Here is a 19,198-nt window from a genome sequence, read left to right as displayed (position 1 = left end):
GGTTTCTGGTACTGTATGTGCGACGGGCACACATGGTCTGCTATTTGCTTGGGACAATATAATGCATTACATGTAATAATGTTCTACTTAGTGTATTGACATGGTAATAGGCTATATGATTTATGTGTAGCATGATTTTGCGTAATGTGGGTTGGCTCATAGAATTGCACTCTGCACTGAAAAATGGTGATGTGCATACATGGAAGAGAATGCAGTGCGTCAGGTTGGATGCATCATGGAGTTATGCTGAATGAAATGTGGCAGTAATCTTACTGTTGGCCTTGGCTTGCCATAAAAGTAGGCCTGTGCGATATATAATGTATATTATTATATATATTTGTTTTGATGGTGGCCCGTGCGGTCAAACTAGACATTTTAGCAGGGTAATAATGCCAACAATCTGTCCAAACTACGGACAAAAATTTTGCTGCATAACTTTACAAATACATTTGGCAAACCGACATCAGTAAAATGTGGCATAATTACTTGTAAACCATCTTGCAAGAAGCATAAACAATAGCGACCTACAGCATAGGACTCGTCGATTGCCATTTGAAGTTCCTTGGAGTAGGATTCAGATTTGGCTGCGTATCTGGCAACCTTAGTCATGGAGAGTGGGAGGGGACTACGTAATTTTGACTGTGATTGCAGTACAATTTTTGGACACATTACTAAGTATGGCACTTTTAAAAAAAACTACTGAGTATCACGGCTAACTTTGTAATAACTAGTGAAGGTTGTACTGCCTCCTACTGGGGCTCCCTGGTAGTGTTTCCGAAATGGATTCCAAAAAGCAGGGGTTTATTTGATGTAGGTTGGGTTTTTTTTTTTTCAAATGTAACATGAATAGTGTCCCTCAGTTCCTTATAAAGTTGCCATATTAAGACATGTTAATATAATTTGAATAATGTGGTCTCAAATGTGTGAGCTTACCTGATGACGGTGTTCCTCTCGCGGTGTGCAACGTAAGCGTTGTCGGTGAAGAGAATGGTGTGATACGGCACTACCATGTCGCACGTGGGCAGAATGCCGCGGCTCATGTGGTTCACGCTGTCCAAGACACCATTGTACACAAGTAGGTCATCTACAAGCAGCTGCAAACACACACATGTATTTATAAAACGTTTTTGTTACATTAAAAAAAACAAATACATGGAAAAAAGGCTCACTCCAAACTCTTTAACCCCCCTCTGTGGGGTTTTGGAGTAGTTCCAGAGTTTAATCATGGACACAGTCACCGGATGATCAAAGATGACGTACACACGGTTCACCTGCGTGCAGGCAAAAGATTCAAAGAGTAGAAATGGCAAAAATCCTTTCTTGCACATCCTTACCAGTCCAGGCAGCACAGGGGCCAGCCACGTGTGCCTGCCATCATTGGCGCTGTTGACACCATCTATTAATTTATCTGGAGTCCTCACGTCACCACTCACGTTGTCCAGCACGTTAACGCTATCTGGGAAAGCTGCGATGTCTGGCACACGTTGAGGAACAGATATAAATGTCACAACATGATTAATACATCATTTATTTTACACCGGGGAGGGGCAGGAGATACATTTAAACAGATTATTTGGTGCAGGCTTGAACAAGAAGCCATTCAACTGCCCATAAATGCTGCATAGATTACAGACTAGCGATGTAATGACATGAAAATGTCATATCACGGTTATTGTTATGTTGTATGACATTATCGCGGTATTTTTGAATGTGCTCAAAAGTACTTATATACACACCCACTGAAATGTTTTGAAATAGTTATATAAAAAAATAAATACATACCCTGTCAGAAAACCCACATTTTGCATGTTTTGTGTTTCTTACGCTTCACTGATAGTGATTTAGTTTTAGCATTTTGTTTTAATGGCTAAAGCTTTAATTGTTTGAAATATTGGTTTGTACTTTACGATTTATTTAAATGAAAAGTGCTTAACAAATAAAATCTATTATTTTTTCTGGCGGGTATCTGTCTGTATAGTTCCTCCGGGTATAGAACATTCATTTTGTTCTGTGCACAACTGAATAGCTTAATTACTCAGAGAGTATTGTGTTTACATACCGTAAGCTTAGATTGGTGTATTTCAACTTCTTATTGGGGGAAAACATTGTTTCTTGTTTTCATGTCAGCATTTACGCTAGCGACCTGGCACTAGACAGTCTGTGAGTTTATTAAAAAGTGTAGTTATCGATAGGATGATTTTTAAATTTTAAACAGTACCACTAACTGTCGGGAGTTAGGTTCTTTTAAACTGCGGTTATCATTATTACCGTTTATCGTTACATCCCTATTCCATCCAGTGTGTTAGTTACGACATAATAAAATTACACTCACTGGATAATCCACTGTCATGCAATACAACTATACATACCAATATGTGTGCTTTAAATGATAACAATGCTTGATTTTATTGGCAGACAGGCATTGATTACGGCAAGGATCCTTTTTTCTCTCATCATGTTATTATAATTTCCGCAACTTAATTGGCTTTTGAGGGCCTTAACACATAAGCAACAGCCATCAACGCTCCCAAGAGAAACAACAGGATTCACGACTATCATCAAAGAACATAAGCTGTAAAACGCACAAGTAGTTGGCCATTTTGGTTTGTGAGTATCATTTTTTGGTGAATTTATCTCATTTATTTTTGCAGCATAGCACATCATAATCAGAGCTGATTCTAATGTGATAAAAATATTTTTTTTCAAGATTTGTTTTGAACCTTTTGCGATCGATTACTATTGAAAACCACTGCTTGTAGCGATCTTCAAAAAAGATACTGTTGTCACTGAGTTTGATCTCTTCGTGGTTCTGGTTGTAGAACTCGACACCATTCAGGCCGATGTAGTAAGGGTCCCCCCAGGTGGTTAAGAGCTGCAGCTGAAAGATGACTGGTAGGTAGAAAAATAATAAAGGAATAATAAATAGGAAGTTATTGATAAACAGTCGTTTTGTATGAGTGGTGTTTGGTGAAAGGATACATCCACAAGGCATGATGGGAGCTTCATAATCCATGCTGGCCTGTTCTGCTCTCTTAACGCTTCGTCTGAAGTGGAGACAAGTGAATTGTTAAATGTGTGACTCTTAATAATTAATGACACACATGTACGAAATAGTGTCTTCTTACTTGTCAGGGTACTCTTCTGCACTCTTGTTGTCAGTGGGCGCCTGCATGTAGTCCACAAAGAGGACCTCTTGAGCAAAGTCAAAGTGACAGTTGCCTGGTCCTTTCCTGATCAGAAAGCCCTCCGCCGGGGAGATGACCACATCATCCATGATCACATGGATCACTTTCACCTACGTACAAATATTCAATGTAAAATATATAATGATCAACATTCATTTGTATACACCTTTCTCGTTATTATCTCACCCCTCTATATGAATCCTCAGGAGACTTGTTGTAGTTCCAAATGCGCAATCCGGCGATGGTCTGGGTGTGTGGGAAGCTGATGGTCAGAGTGTGGGCCTCTCCATAGGAGAAAGGAATCAGCCACATGTGATGGTCGTCGATGGTGATGTTGTGGCCGTCTATGATCCTGGAAAGTGACAAAGACAACTTAAAAAAAATATATAAGTAAAAAAGTATCAACCATGATAAAGTATTTCCTCAGATACATGAAAACAATGAATAAAACACCATTCTTGTTTTTCAAGACCTGTTTGAGAAAAAATATGTTCTAAGACCTTTGTTTGACACCACTTGTTGGTTTGCTTGTGTAACTCCCTAGACCCCAAGTACAAGCCAACCAGTCCTTTTTTTGTTTCAATTCAACAATAAAATTAAAGGGGAACTACATTTTTGGGGAATTTTGCCTATCGTTCACAATACCTGTGTAAGACAAGAATACATGTTGAAAATATTTTTATGCATTTTCATTTGTAAATTACGGAAAGTATGAGGTGGTTAACAGTGCAGCTAATGAGAGTACACTATTCCCATAAAGTCCTCTAAAAAACATCCAAAAAACGCCAACAATACTCCATTTACATCTCGTGACCCGAATATTAACCAAGTATATTAGCGATATTATTATTACAAGCTCTCATGCAGACTAACTATTTTTAGTGATCACAGAGAAATAACTAACTTATGCAGCGACACTATTGCTTGTATTATGTCACGTGACTTCTTCCTGGAAGTGAAACAGTAGTGGTCAAACAAGCTAAGATGGCTGTTGTGCAACAAGCAGCGCGCAAACTATCTGAATACGCAAAGGGGCCTGGATCTAGAGCTTTCTCCAAACAGCAGATACGAGCAAATTAATAAGATATTAAGGATTATCCAATTGTGGAGTTCACAGACATATTGAACGATCTGGTGCTTCAAACGTCATTCTACACAACAAAACAGATGAAAACTTGGAAAAACATGGATGTCTACAACTTCTTTGTGTTTGGCTGGTTCAAGTTAATTGGTATCAACACTCTCTCAAATAAATATGCCTTGTTTTTGCTTGGTTAAGGTTGCATTTTATGATTTAACTTTGCGTCTTGCGAGCACGCGTCCATGCAAACAAACTACATCGGATGACCAGCACCCGACAGCTGACACCCGTGATTGCATATCCATTTAACAAACTAAAAATTACTGAATCATCACAATACTAGATTTTAGTCATGTTGTCATAAATACTCTAATATATATATATGTGTATAAAATAAAGACGTAAAACATTTCCTGACAAATTACTATATCTGATACAAGTATCTGTTTGTTAAAAATGTAAATACAAACAAACAAACAAAGTGATCACTAAACTTGTGCGTTCTTCAACTCTGCTCCCTTGGACTGGAGTGCGTGACACTTTTCTCGTCGGCATTTTAAAATCTCGCACTCTTACGATCTTTATGATTACCTCCCGAGGAACTCTGAAGAAACATTTATTCTTTTCACAATTTGAACGGATCGTATAGCCGCAAACAATGCAAGAAGAGGGCATTTTTCTTAGAGAAATGCTAAATGGCGCCTAATACCCATTGAGAACAGAAACTCGCTTGACCACCACACATATTTAATGAGCCGGGCGTGATGTCATGTAAAAATAAGCAATTGACATACTGAGCCAGTGAGCAGCTGCATGGCCCTAAACAGGTGAAAGTTAATTGTAGGTTATAAATTATTATTCTTACCTGTATAGTAGAACATTAAAGCCATAAAATGGAAGTTGGTAAATTTTGACGTTCAATTTAGACACGGAGAAGGCGAGAAAGTCAAGAAAAAACGGAATTACGATTATTTCTTCGTATAAAAACGGGACGATATAAACATCCCATCAGTCAGCCTTCCAGTGTGAGCAGACATTGTACGGTAAGTGAAGTTTATTATGTTTTTTGTTTGCATTTCTTGTTCAGCACTTAGGAAAACTACTATATGATGCTTATTGTTTCACAAAAGCTGGATCTGTTTAGCACACAGCTTCTAAAACCTGTAGCTCATCCTCCTTATATTCAGGCTCAAAAATATAAGGTTCTGGTTTATTATTTGTCCCAAAGTAATCTTTGTTGTCTCTCAGGAAGTCTATCATGACTAGTAGTAGTTGTTGTTGAAGGGAAAAACACATTTTGTGATGAGTCTGACTCAAATATCGTATGGATATATTACATGTTATACAAATGTGCCTGTTACTACATTACATATATGCTTAAAGTACGTATATAAATCGTTGGAGGTTTTTGAAAGCACTTTATAGGCGGAATACAGCGATTGTCATTGGCCTGCATTGTTAGCTATTTTTGCGAATGTTTATATACGAGATAGAATGTGTAATCCCCTCAACCCCCCAAAAAACATATGTTATTGTCTTACATAATGTTTGTGACTGATAGGCAAAATAAAATAAAAAAAATAGCAGTTTCGCTTTAAAAAATTGACATATCCATAGTAATAGTAATCATAGCCACATAGTTTTTGTTCAAGAGAGAACATTTGGAGTGTGGTGCTAATTATATTAGGTGGACCGACTGCAACAAACTAGAATACATTATTAGAGCAATTTGAAATTTGGAAAAACATTTTTTTTATATGAACATGTCAGACATACTTATCAAGGGTGCGCGAGTCATCATCATATTCGGGCAAGTCATTGAGGTCCCTGGGTGAAGAGGCCATGATACTGAGGTCCAAAGGTAAACCCTCTCCATCCTTCCCCACCACCTCCAGTCCTGTTAAACCCACGTAGTGAGAGTCGCCCCATGTTGACATGAGCTGCAGTCGAAGGCCTGATGGAGTTGAACATGGAAAGAGAGCGAGAGAGAGAGAATGACTTCAGTGATTGCATAACAGTAAAAATAAGTGGTTATGATGTAAACAGAAATCTTTGTGCTCACACTTTCCAGTGTACATCCCAGGGATCTGCTCCATGTTCTCCGACGGGCTCACTGTGGCATTGAGGTGAAGATTAAGCTGTAATACACCACAAAAATTATTTAGTTTGGATAGTTAACATTAGTTTTGGGAAATTCTACAAATTTGGGTATCAATCCAATAGTAAGTAGTTACAGGGGGAGTATTGGCAATTTGATACTTCAAATGTTCAAGATAAATGGATGATTACATTGTGTATCACAATTATGATCAGATAAAAACACAGGATAGCGGTGTAACAATAAAATGTTTATACTTCAATGATGTTCTACTATTGGCTCTGATTCAAACCATTTCTTGTCTAGCTCTCCTGAATCCATGGACTTATTTTCTGAGTTTGTAAACAATAACAGAAACAACAAAATATTTTTTAATGAAAAAAATCTAACCACTGTGGTATCGACCTGATATTATAGTATTGGTATTGTTACTGTCAGTATTTGTATGAATCTGTACAGCTTTGTTTACATTCAAGAGCTTTATCTTGCGCGTTTGTTTGCTTGTAATTGGCATATTTGCCGGACAGCTAAAATGAGTCATCAAAATGCATTATCAAAAAATAATGATAGTAATAAAAATCAATAACATTTATACTGTCTTTATCGCGCAACTAGACTACAATTGTTCTCTGAGTAATTTCACTAAACCAAGTCTTTCCTAACATTCCAAATTACAAAATACTACAAGTAAGTATTCTTATTTGTGCAGATATTGTATAGGGTTAATATTGGTTTTGCCTAATACTCAAGGCTCCAACATGTGAAAAAGTTATATTGGAACACGTGATTAGTGTTGCCAACCTAGTGACTTTGAAGTTATATTTAGCGAGATATCAGTGCCCTCTATTCTACTCTTTCCAAAAAAAGACGTGACAAATCTAGTGAAGAGATTTTTGGAGACTCAGCAGCAGCGAGTGCTGCTGTGTTTCTCTCCCCTATTTAAAAGCACTTCCATGGGGCTTTGACTCGATTGTGACATAAGAAAAAGACAACAAAAAACGGCAAAAGAAAATGCATCATAACCAATTATGCAAATTTCACGAAGACATCATTGTCTCGGTCCTTCTTTCTCATTAACATGATTCCGCCTCTGACCTGCCCTTACCTAGATGAGCATGCCAAGCACTTTAAGAATGAGTTTTGATTAAAAAGTAGGATTTGCGACACAGGATGTATAACTAATCTTGTGGCCAGCGTGCGTACAATCAAGAACACTTGTTTACTTACAGCAAGGTCCTCCTCCCTGAAGCCGGCCTGTGTAAAGGGTCTTTCCTCCCCCTCTCCGTCTGCAGTGCGAGGTCTCTGCAGCTCTTCCTCATACACAGGATTCTCAAAACCTTTATTTTCACTGAGGAAGGTTTCATCAAACCGGGACATCGCCTCTAGGATCTCATCATCGGTAGTAAATAAAATAGTGTCTCCGAACTGATCCAAATCTGCATTTAAAGAAAAGGTTGTAATAAAAACAAGTAAAATGGAAGCGTTTTCTCCCATACCTCCACAGAGCGTCCCAGAAGCTTTGGCGATTTCGCCCCTGAAGATGCACCGCCCATCCAGCAGCATCTCCACCTCCTTCACCCCACGGAAAGAGTGGATGCGGGACTTGTTGTAGTTCCACACACGGATCATGGCAACCTGGTAAGGGTGTCCAAAGTCCAGGAATATTGTGTGGCTACGTCCAGGCGTGAACGGAGCGAGCCAGAGGTGCATGTCGTCCTGCGTGCGATTAACACCGTCGATCAAGTTGGTGACCACGCGAGGGTCCTTTCCGTATGCTGGGAGTATGTTAATATCTGGGGGGTTGGCGGTGATGTGCGCATTTTGGAGGGGCTCTCCACTAGAACTGAAAACCTCCAGACCGTTGAGGCCGACATAATGGCGGTCGCCCCAGGTGGACAAAATGTTAATGACCAATCGTTGGCCTTTGGGAAGCACCGGGATTTCAAACTCATCCTCTGCCTCCATGAAGGAATTCATGTCAGGGCCCTCACTTGGGAGCTCTTTGGCGGAAAAAGAGGAGGATGGTGGACTCAGGGAGGTGGCTGAGGGGGTGACGGGGGCTGCAGTGGGGCCACGGCTGTGTTGCTGCTGGAAGTCATCAAAGATGTCGCCCTCAAAGCCCATGTTGGAGATGCGACCACGTTGGCACTGGTTGAACTTTGTTAGGGAGTCCCAGGACTCCATGAGGTCATCTTGATGGCTGTGCAGAAGGGGTCTCGGGGTACGCTGCCTCCTACTGGTGCTGATCGCTGGCTCTGCAGAAAACAAATAATAGGAATTCATCTTTCCATGATGAGCAAATAAATGTGTCCAGCTAGGTCATACACAACAGTAACAAAGAGGAAATGCACCCGTGTTTGACAGACAAGCAGACTTTAGGGATTGCTCCTCCATCTGTCGGAAGTTTTGCAAAGAGCTCCTTCTCCCACTGATGGGTCGCTCCTGCTTTGGTTCCCCGAACTCCTCCATCAGGTCGCAGCTCTTGTCCAAAGAATCCCCCTTCCACTGCGCTCCATTCGCCGGCCTTTCCCCTCCCCTGCACACCCGCCCTGGGTTACATGCCAACTCCGGGAGTAACGAGGAAGCCGACGCCGATGGAGATTTGGACTCTGTGGGTTGCTGAGGCACCAGCCAGCGTGGCTTCTCCCGGCTGGCCTCGCAGCCCTCGGGATTGGCTCTCTTCAAGGGCTGTAGCCACTGGGGGGTCATTCGCGAGGAGGATGGCTGCATGGTGACGGTCTGCGCCACGGGTGCTGAATAGTCCTGCAGTCTATAAGGTGGACGCTCCTCTGAGGTGGACAGGTCAAAAGAGTTCCTTTGTGCGGAGGAGCGCCGCCCAGAGATGGGTGGGAGAGGCGTGTGCGGACCTGATTGTGTGTCCATCATAGCTTGGCTTGATGCTTCTGATGGCGGTAGGACTGAACTGTGGTGCTGGTGTGTGCTGCTGCCCTCTCTGGCTTTCCTATCATCATCATACCGCTGGGGGCTGGCCCCGCCCAGATTGTTTCCTGAAGACGACGGGCTGGAAAACAAGGAGTCTGAAGCCTGGAGATCCTGGAGCTCAATTAGAGTGCTGTAGTCAAACACCTGATTGCCGCAGCCCCTCTCCAGCTCTCCCTCAAATACCAGCGTGCTGTTGAGGTACAGCTTTATATGGCGTGCACCAATGTCAAGTTCCTGAAAGGAAAAAGAGAGGGAAAAACATTTTGAGTAACTAACTCATTCTATTTATAGAACACTTTTTATGGTGCACAAAGACAGGTCGTAGCAAAAATTACATCACAGAGCACTTCGCTTTTCTGTATTATCACAGCAATAGCAGGGTATAAAAACATTATTAATTCCACTTTAAAACTAAAAACATACATGCATGTAAATGATTTTAAAGGATAACCACCAGCTAGCTAGCACAAAACAACACCCCTATCATGTGTTATAATAACCAAGTGTCCATCTCATGTGATACACATTGACTAATTTGTCCAAAAAAGCACTGAATGAAGCTAGCTAGCACTAAGTAGCCCTGGTGGATAACAAGACATAACTAAGACACAACTTAAATCCTCCTGATGCTAGTGGCAAGGGACCAGCTCAAACCCGGATCAGCCTACAATCTTCAAACTTGCATCGCCTTACCTAATGGGGTCAAGCAATCACCAAGAATCTGCCAGACTTTAAGGAAACTGTTACAGTTAAAGTAACAAAAGCAAAACCTATCGAGCAGTAGTAGCACTTAATGAACAGCGATGAGGATGAAAGACAAGCCCACGCTTCCTCTTACACTAATCTTCCGGGATAATCTCTCACTGCTCCACATTTGGACAGACTGAGTGGCAGCCGAGCCAGCCACTGCTTAAAGAGAACTGCATCCCTGATGTAACCACACAGAAAGGGTCACCCCGCATTAGCAAAAAAAAAAAAAACACACACTGAAGCCAAAAATGAAATCTGATATGAGGTGAAAGGAAAGGCAACGCTACGAACATTGAGGCTTCTGTTGTAGTTCCAGATTTTGATGCGAGATATTCCAAAATCTGCAGCGCGCTCCATGTTGCGGACGATGAAGTAGAGCTGGACTGGGGGGTGAAAGGGACACGTCCACATGTGGCGCTCCTTGGTCGTCTGTAAACCCACAAGAGCAGACCAAAACTAAATCAGCCAATGCCATATGCTCTCTGCGCAAGCAAATAATCCTGTAGTAGTGCATGTAGTTTTTTCAAATACGATGGATTACATGTACAGTATTATTTAGTGCCTCTTTCCTGTAGCTAAATAAGGCATCAAAATGTCCAACACTCATTATACGCAGCAGAGCTGCACCATACACTACACCCATATTATGTAATAGTGTTAAATGACCATATTTACCTTAATATAAGACGACTCGTTTTTTAACTAATGTCTTTATAAACATTTTTGGAGAGCCAAGTTTGTATAAACCCCTCGAAACCAAATATAAGACGAGCCCAGCATTTTGAGACTTTTTGATATATATATATATATATATATATATATATATATATATATATATATATATATATATGTATATATATATATATATATATATATATATATATATATGTATATATATATATACAGTGGGGCAAAAAAGTATTTAATCAGCCACCGATTGTGCAAGTTCTCCCACTTAAAATGACAGAAGTCGGTATTTTCATCATAGGTACACTTCAACTGTGAGAGACAGAATGTGAAAAAAAATCCAGGAATTCACATTGTAGGAATTTTAAAGAATTTATTTGTAAATTATGGTGGAAAATAAGTATTTGGTCAACCATTCAAAGCTCTCACTGATGGAAGGAGGTTTTGGCTCAAAATCTCACGATACATGGCCCCATTCATTCTTTCCTTAACACCGATCAATCGTCCTGTCCCCTTAGCAGAAAAACAGCCCCAAAGCATGATGTTTCCATCCCCATGCTTCACAGTAGGTATGGTGTTCTTGGGATGCAACTCAGTATTCTTCTTCCTCCAAACACGACGAGTTGAGTTTATACTAAAATGGATACATGGATGATACAGCAGAGGATTGGGAGAATGTCATGTGGTCAGATGAAACCAAATTGAACTTTTTGGTATAAACTCAACTCGTCGTGTTTGGAGGAGGACGAATACAGAGTTGCATCCCAAGAACGCCACACCTACTGTGAAGCATGGGGGTAGAAACATCATGCTTTGGGGCTGTTTTTCTGCTAAGGGGACAGGACGATTGATCCGTGTTAAGGAAAGAATGAATGGGGCCATGTATCGTGAGATTTTGAGCCAAAACCTCCTTCCATCAGTGAGAGCTTTGAATGGTTTACATAATTTACAAATAAATTCTTTAAAATTCCTACAATGTGAATTCCTGGATTTTTTTTCACATTCTGTCTTTCACAGTTGAAGTGTACCTATGATGAAAATTACAGACCTCTGTCATCACTTTAAGTGGGAGAACTTGCACAATCGGTGGCTGACTAAATACTTTTTTACCCCACTCTATATATTGTATGCATAAATATCCAAGTAAATACGGTCAAGGCGAAGCATGATTTCATTAGTTAAGACTACATTTTTCTGTTTAATTATTTAGATTCCCAACTGCTGCTTTTCTTCATGAGATCCAAAAGACATGAAAACTGTATACAGTCATTTAGAAACTATAACAATCTTACAGTTTATTATGTAAAAAAATAAAAGTATTTACAAAATATACAAAGATATACCTAATAAATTGGAAAATAAATGTTTGGTTCAAAACATTACTACGATAAACAAACTTCCGCTAAGTTGCAATCATTATTAAGCTAATATTTTCATAGCTAGAGCATAAAAAAACCTAACCTTCTAATTGTTTTTAACATTATAAGAGTCCTCTAGACATGAAATACACCCTTTGAATCTAATATAGCGCTGTCAGTGGCTACGATACTGAACAATGCACTCTGATTAGTTTGGACTCCTCTAGAGGCCAATTTTAATGTAGTATTGATATTTTCAGCTCATTAAGCCACTTTTATGCTTGAAAATGGCCAAAAATAAACAAAAAATGCTGTAGAATATGCCTAATATATTAATAAAACACAATGTATTGAATTTGCACTTTTGCAATATTTAAAGCGCCATGTTGCAAGGGACGACTGAATAGGTAATTTCTTAATCTTAGGTATTATCTTTGCTTTAAAACAACAGTTAATAGCATTTTTCTCTTTAGTCAATGGCAGTCGTTTCAGGCTAGTGATGCAAAATTAAATATTTTAGTAAATTATTTTGAACTAAATATATTTTTATGTATTATTACCGGTAGTTATAATTCGTTTAGAAAGGAAAATCTGTGGAGTTTTGGTAACTGAAACGTTCCTAAAGAAATATAGCAATTAATATTTAAGTCGTTAATGTACCGATACCTACTTTCATTGCTGATGCAATAATGTAGTGACGCCACCTTATCGCAAGGCCAACAAAGTTAAACAGAGAATCATTCACACACTAGCAGTCATGATTAAAATAGAAGTTGTTTCTTTTTATTATTTATTTCACTAACTGCTCATTTGCTATCACTTTTACCATCATGTTGGTACATATCATATTTGCTGATGTTGTTCTATTGTTGTTATTGTTGTGTTTGCTGTTGTTGTTGTCTTGCTGTCTTATCCCCCTTTTTGCTGATGTTGTTCTATTGTTGTTATTGTTGTGTTTGCTGTTGTTGTTGTCTTGCTGTCTTATCCCCCTTTGTCTTCCCTTTTTTTTCTCTTTCTATCCCCTCCTGGCTGCACCAAATAATAATATAAATCCATTTGATAAAGTCAAATACAAATAAGGCAACAAGAGAAGTATCCCACACTTCTCTTTTATAAAGTAAATTTGTACAGCCAACATGGGCATCTACATCAACTCTGTGATTTGCCTAAATAGCTGGCCAGGACAAAAAAAAAAAGAACAAAAGAAAAACAATTGCGATAGCTTCCTTATTTTTTTATAGTGGTTGGTATTCGACTATACAGCAGATGGTGAGGATGGTGGCCGTTTAAAATAAATGTTTAATACAGGATTAAAGAAAAATCTGAACGAGAATTTCTACATTAAAAGAATGTGTATGCAAATGGATTAGCTAGTGCAAACCGACCTTCGCCTTGCCATTGACAAGTGCCGCCAGATTCCCAGGATAGTCTGCGTTCCTGATGTCGAGGTCATGTGGGGACACGTACAGTTTCCTGTTCCCGGGTCCAAAAAACTGCAACTCAGTCAGGCCGACCTGCTGCTTGTGGCCCCAGTTGGACAGGATCTCCATCGTGACGTACAGAGCAGGGGTGACCTCCTGGGAGCGCCTCGGCTGCCATGACGACAATAGAAAGCGTTCTCAAATACTGCAGAGTTAAGGAAGATCAACATAGTGTGTCATACTCACCGGCGTTTTGCTGTGGTCTGTTTTGCCACCCTGAGGAATGTTGAATGGGGGTGCAGCTTCTAGCTCCTCCAAGGCTTTCAGCAGTTTGTGTTGCTCCCTGAAAGGCGACATAACACACATCAATTGTTCTGTTCTGAACTCTCCATCACTGCCCCAAAGCACTTTGTATTTTATTGCATGTTAGAGAAAGTACAAAGTCCATTAGATTACCACAAATACAAGAAGGAAGATACTAATCTGCTTTTTGTGTCTTTATTTGTCATATTTTATCATCAAACCTGAAGCCCATGAGTGTGATTCTCTGCATGGCCAGAGTGACACTGCTCTCCTCCCGGTCGTTTCCTTTGCCATGCACTAAGCCGTTCATCATCTGTTGCCCTCTGCCCTGGATCAAGTGAAGCAGAATGAAACAGTCAGACACACACACAAAAAAAAATTTTGGGACAAGGTTTAGTAGCGAGCCAAATCCGGGGCTGGATTAAAATCATACAGTGAAAGTAAGAATACGGTCACAATAATGGAGGTGTGAGCTATGCAGACCATGTTGCGAGTGAAGAGCTCAGGACTATTGTTTTCTCTCTGGAGGGCCTGGCACACACCACGTGCGACCTCATCTTGGTCCTGCTTCTCAGTGAAAGTCCTTCTAGCGGTTGACAGGGGCCTCTCTGCCTGACTCGCTGGCCCTAAAAAAACACACACATGCTCTTGTCATCTAACCGATACCATACTGAAACATGATCTCAAATGTTGCAAAGCTGGCAAAAATGTGTACTTGGACAATCCCAGCTGTCTTTCGAAGGTGGTTTATCCAACGTTTTACTCTTCACCAACACTGGCTTACAAGGTATGAAAGAGTCACTGTTTTCCTTCCTCTTCGCAGACAATGAACGCTCAAGTTTACGACCTAGAAATAATTCAAATGGAAAAAAAGAAGAAGAAATAATCATCGCCAAACAAGTAGTAGTCACCTAACGACAAAGAAAAAATAGCTGCCGCCAATGAAGAAGAAAAAACTGCTGAACAACAAAGAAAAATTAGTCGCCAAACGACAAAGAAAAATAACACAGTCAACGAAAAATAAATAGCCACAGAACAACTATAACAAAGAGCCACTGCTAATGAAGAAGAAATAGCCACCGCAAACTAGGAAAAAAAAGCTACCATCAACTCAGAAGAAATACTGTAACCGACGCCAACGGAAAGAAAACATTTGATCAAGGGCTATATAAATACAATTAATATAATTGAATAATTATATTAATATTATTAATTAATTAGTTAATAATATTAAATAATTAATATTATTATACTATATTAATTATATTATTATATTATATCCTGTTCTGTCTCCCTGTAATGTTTGTCTGATGTTGAATGGGATTGTGCTGAAAATGTTAATTTGCCTGAAGGGACGTTCCTGAAGGAATAAATAAAGTACTATCTATCTATCTGTCCGTCCGTCCGTCCGTCCGTCCACCCGTCCGCCCGCCCGCCCGCCCGCCCGCCCGCCCGCCCGCCCGCCCGCCCGTCCGTCCGTCCGTCCGTCCGTCCGCCCGCCCGCCCGCCCGCCCGCCCGCCCGCCAGCCCGCCCGCCTGCCCGCCCGCCCGTCCGTCCGCCCGCCCGCCCGCCCGCCCGCCCGTCCGCCCGTCCGCCCGTCGAACAACGACGGAGACATAGTCTCCGCCAACAAAGAAGAAATACTCGCCGACCATGAAGAAGAAATAGCCGCCGTCAACAAAGAAGAAATAGCTGCCACCAACAAAGAACATATACTTGACAAAAAACGTAAAAGGAAAAGCCGCCGAACAACTAAAAATAAATAGCTACAGGCAACAAAAAAAAAAATAGCCACTGAACAAAAAAGTAGAAAAAGTAGTTGAACAACGAAGGCCAAACTTGTGATGAAGGCCCTAGAGAAATACATTTTGATTGATTGGTTGATTGACAACACTAAATTGTACCTAGTGTGTGAACTTATACATTATAAGCGGAGAGTGAAGTTTTATAATACAGTAGCTAACTTCTTTCAACATTCGCATGACATAAAAAATGTCAAAATATTACTAAGAAATTTGCTTCAAAAGTTTATATGACAGAGACAGTTTGACACTGAAACTGATCAACTGTTGTTTTCTTCCAACAATGTGTTTGTTTATTGGGATCATAAAGAAGATATTTACATATTGGAGTGGACGGTGACACCCACCTTTTGGTGCGGGTCCAAAGTCAAGTACAATGAGGTTTGCCGGGTCAAAATGGCTATGGGAAGTTCCGGGACGTGCGTTGGAGGAAGACTTGGAGGTAGGCACAGGAAGTCCAAGTTCGTCTAGACTTTCTGTGCTCTCATCCCGTTCGATTTGCTCCTCCACCCACTCTTCGTCTGACTCCTCCCCCGCCGAGCCGCGGCTGCTATGCCGCATGCTGTTCTCCAGGCTGCGCCTTAAAACCTGGTTTAAAAGGAGGTCAGCGTTAACTGTCAATCAAGCAGATGCACACACTAATTTGTGCATTGTGAATTTTTAGAATCCTAATCACCTTCACTTCCTCGAGGTTGAGAAGCACCTTCTCGTTGTGGTCTTGATCCGCTTGGTCTCCTTCGCTCTCGGGCCGGGGATGCTTATAATTGTCCCTTGGTGAGCGGGGAGCGCGAGGCGAGCGTGGGCCGGAGGTCTGTGTGAGGAGTGGTGGTCGGAAGGGGGCAAACGGCAGAGATGGAGAGATGCTAAATAGTGCAGACAGCTGCTGGTGACACACACAGCCCCTCCCCTTAATAGAAATAAAGCACCCCCACACACAGCCTTGGTTATATGTGCACACTACCTCCATGTCTGTGCTCTCATAGGGCTCAAAATCATCAGAGTAGCGCTTTTGCGGGCATATCCTCAAACTCCTTCCATCCTCTGTCCGGATTATGATGGAATCCTACACAAACATCAAATTCTTAAAAATACATATTCAAAGTGAAGAATGGACAGTGCAAATATAAGGTATGTACCTGCACCCATTCTTTCCTCTGGACCTTTCCCGGGGCTGTGTGGCTCCTCTGGTTGTGGCTGTCCTCCAAATGACTATCTTCACTTAGCTGGTAGGCGCTTCTAGAGACATCTGCTGATGAGTCACAGCACAGAAAGGAACATGAAGAGAGTGTGCCGCGTGGCGATCACTTGAGCGCAGATGGAACACGCAATTATGCATGCAGATGGTCCACGGCACATAAGGGCAGGAATAGAGGGAAACCTGCTGCAAGATACAAACTGTCACTATCATTTATTCAGCCAGGAATGGACATGGGAATCATGGCGTGCCAGCTGCAGGCTCATGAGTGGTGGCTATTAGCAAGCGCTCCTTATGGTGGGGGTGAAAAAGGCGAGTTTTGAGTAAATATGATTAAAGTGGACGACAAACGCAGTCATCACGTTCTGCAACAATTTATTTGTATTAAAACTTATTGAATATCTGAGGGGGTATTCACCTGAAGTCACGCCCGGCTCGTGTATGCAAGGCTCGAAGGGGTGGGGCAACGAGTGTCTGTTGCATTGTTTTAGGCCGTTGGAACCATTCAAATCGCGAAAAGGATTAAGTTTCTTCAGAGTTCTGCGAGAGGTAATCAAGGAGGGCAAAAGACGTAAAGATTTTACGAAAGACGAGGAGAATAGAGGCACACACTCCAGTCCAGGGAGTAGAGTTGAAGGACGAACAAGTTGGTAGTGATCACTTTGTTAAAGGTTTGTTTGGTACACTTTTAACCTTTAGTATTTTTTATTGAAGTATTATTTTAATATCAATTGTATTTTATCTTATTTTCTGAGTTCTTGAAATGCATTTTTCCCACCGGTGTTTCGTATAGCACCAACTCGGCTTGTCTGAATAAAAGAAAGCAAATGTGAGCAAAACCTAAAAGACTTAAGCTTTTACCACAGGCAGCAATCATAAAACTTAAAGCCTTGGGGCGGTATAGCTCAGTTGGTAGAGCGGCCGTGCCAGCAACTTGAGGGTTGCAGGTTTGATCCCCGCTTCCGCCATCCTAGTCACTGCCGTTGTGTCCTTGTGCAAGACACTTTACCCACCTGCTCCCAGTGCCACCCACACGGGTTTGAATGTAAAAATTATATAGTGGGTTTCACTATTTAAAGGGCTTTGAGTAACTAGAAAAAAAGCGCTGTATAAATATAATTCACTTCACGCTTTCATAACATACAAAACCTTGACATCCTATAGATATATTTTGATGAAGACGAGAAATATTCACTTCACTTCACGCTTTCATAACATACAAAACCTTGACATCTTATAGTTATATTTTGATGAAGACGAGAAAAAACATGCATACTCGTAACAATGCATGCAACAACAATAAGGCAACAAGCATGGATGTCAGTGGACGCAAAGTTAAATCATAAAATGCAACCTTACCCAGCTAAATGATGCATGATTTAATAAGGATAATCTTGATACCAATGTCCTTGACCCATCCACACACATAGAAGTTATAGATCTACAAGCTTTTTCAAGTTTTCCTCTGTACCAGATAGTTCGTCATGTCTGGGAACACGAGCGAAGGAGTTTCCTTGATATCAATCGACAAATCATTATAACGTATATTCCATTGCATAGTTTGATTATTTGCTCTTATCTGCTTTTTATGACATGGTCTAGACCTAATAGGCATACTTTGATAGTTTGCACTGTTTGCTGCACAGTAGACATATTGGTTTGGCGGCCCACCACTTCATTTACTTCCGTTCCAAAGTCACTTGTTGGAATACAACTAGAGGATTAATATTTTTCGGGGTCAACATGTCAGCGCACTCATGCAGCCCCAGACCTATGACATGACCACTGCCATGCCTGACTATGGGCCAGACACAGTTACAGTACAGTGGTACTGTACCTCAATTTAAACGTGTTTTCAGATTAGAGCTTTCTCTTTGCTAATTGATATACTTTGAGTTACAGGCATTCCCACCATTAGTTGGTGTAGCAAAAGATCCAACCAAAACCTTTTAACTTGTCTAGCACACAAGCATTAGCTTAAAATGATCTTAACTGAGTTTTTTTCAACAATGGGAACGACGAAAGTGAGTGTGAAGGACAGTGTTTGGAAAAATAAATGGATGATATTAATTGAATAAAAGGAAGAAAAGATCAAAACATGACAATTGGCAAAGTAGTTAGAGTGTATCACTGCGAGTCTGCATCCTACTAAAGCAGCATGAGTCTAACGCCAGCCAAGGGTAATAAAATAATTTAGAAATGGCGGACATCTATCAATGAAAATATGGAGAAGCAGCATAAAGGAGACAACGTGGAAGTCCACTCTCCAGGTTTTTTTTTAAAGGCATGTTACATGTCAAAAAAGGGGAAATGTTTGAGGCAGCCGAAATCCCAATTAATTGTATTTTAATGAATTTCAATGGGAGACGTTGAC

The 19,198-nt window shown here is 40.7% G+C and overlaps 1 protein-coding gene across 4 annotated transcripts in view; it reads right to left on the bottom strand.

Moving 5' to 3' along the window:
* Positions 1-19,198, bottom strand: part of LOC133558082 (katanin-interacting protein) — a 28,217-nt gene that overhangs the window by 5,284 nt on the left and 3,735 nt on the right. For 3 of the 4 annotated variants that reach the window (XM_061909175.1, XM_061909178.1, XM_061909177.1), the window contains 22 exons: positions 16,766-16,878; positions 16,591-16,692; positions 16,306-16,440; positions 15,977-16,217; positions 14,542-14,673; positions 14,310-14,452; positions 14,048-14,154; positions 13,770-13,866; positions 13,488-13,694; positions 10,349-10,486; positions 8,716-9,541; positions 7,861-8,619; positions 7,592-7,800; positions 6,329-6,404; positions 6,043-6,220; positions 3,372-3,537; positions 3,126-3,295; positions 2,980-3,044; positions 2,779-2,889; positions 1,335-1,474; positions 1,170-1,271; positions 934-1,094 (listed from right to left, as the gene is read on the bottom strand). In XM_061909175.1, the coding sequence (XP_061765159.1) occupies positions 934-1,094; positions 1,170-1,271; positions 1,335-1,474; positions 2,779-2,889; positions 2,980-3,044; positions 3,126-3,295; positions 3,372-3,537; positions 6,043-6,220; positions 6,329-6,404; positions 7,592-7,800; positions 7,861-8,619; positions 8,716-9,541; positions 10,349-10,486; positions 13,488-13,694; positions 13,770-13,866; positions 14,048-14,154; positions 14,310-14,452; positions 14,542-14,673; positions 15,977-16,217; positions 16,306-16,440; positions 16,591-16,692; positions 16,766-16,878 (4,378 nt within the window). The remainder of the gene's footprint in view (positions 1-933; positions 1,095-1,169; positions 1,272-1,334; positions 1,475-2,778; positions 2,890-2,979; positions 3,045-3,125; positions 3,296-3,371; positions 3,538-6,042; positions 6,221-6,328; positions 6,405-7,591; positions 7,801-7,860; positions 8,620-8,715; positions 9,542-10,348; positions 10,487-13,487; positions 13,695-13,769; positions 13,867-14,047; positions 14,155-14,309; positions 14,453-14,541; positions 14,674-15,976; positions 16,218-16,305; positions 16,441-16,590; positions 16,693-16,765; positions 16,879-19,198) is intronic. The other variant, XM_061909176.1, reaches the window with a different exon arrangement.

This window comes from Nerophis ophidion, linkage group LG08 (genome assembly GCF_033978795.1).
Source record: "Nerophis ophidion isolate RoL-2023_Sa linkage group LG08, RoL_Noph_v1.0, whole genome shotgun sequence".
In the NCBI taxonomy this organism is placed as follows: Eukaryota; Metazoa; Chordata; class Actinopteri; order Syngnathiformes; family Syngnathidae; genus Nerophis; species Nerophis ophidion.
This window is presented reverse-complemented; position numbering and strand designations above follow the sequence as displayed.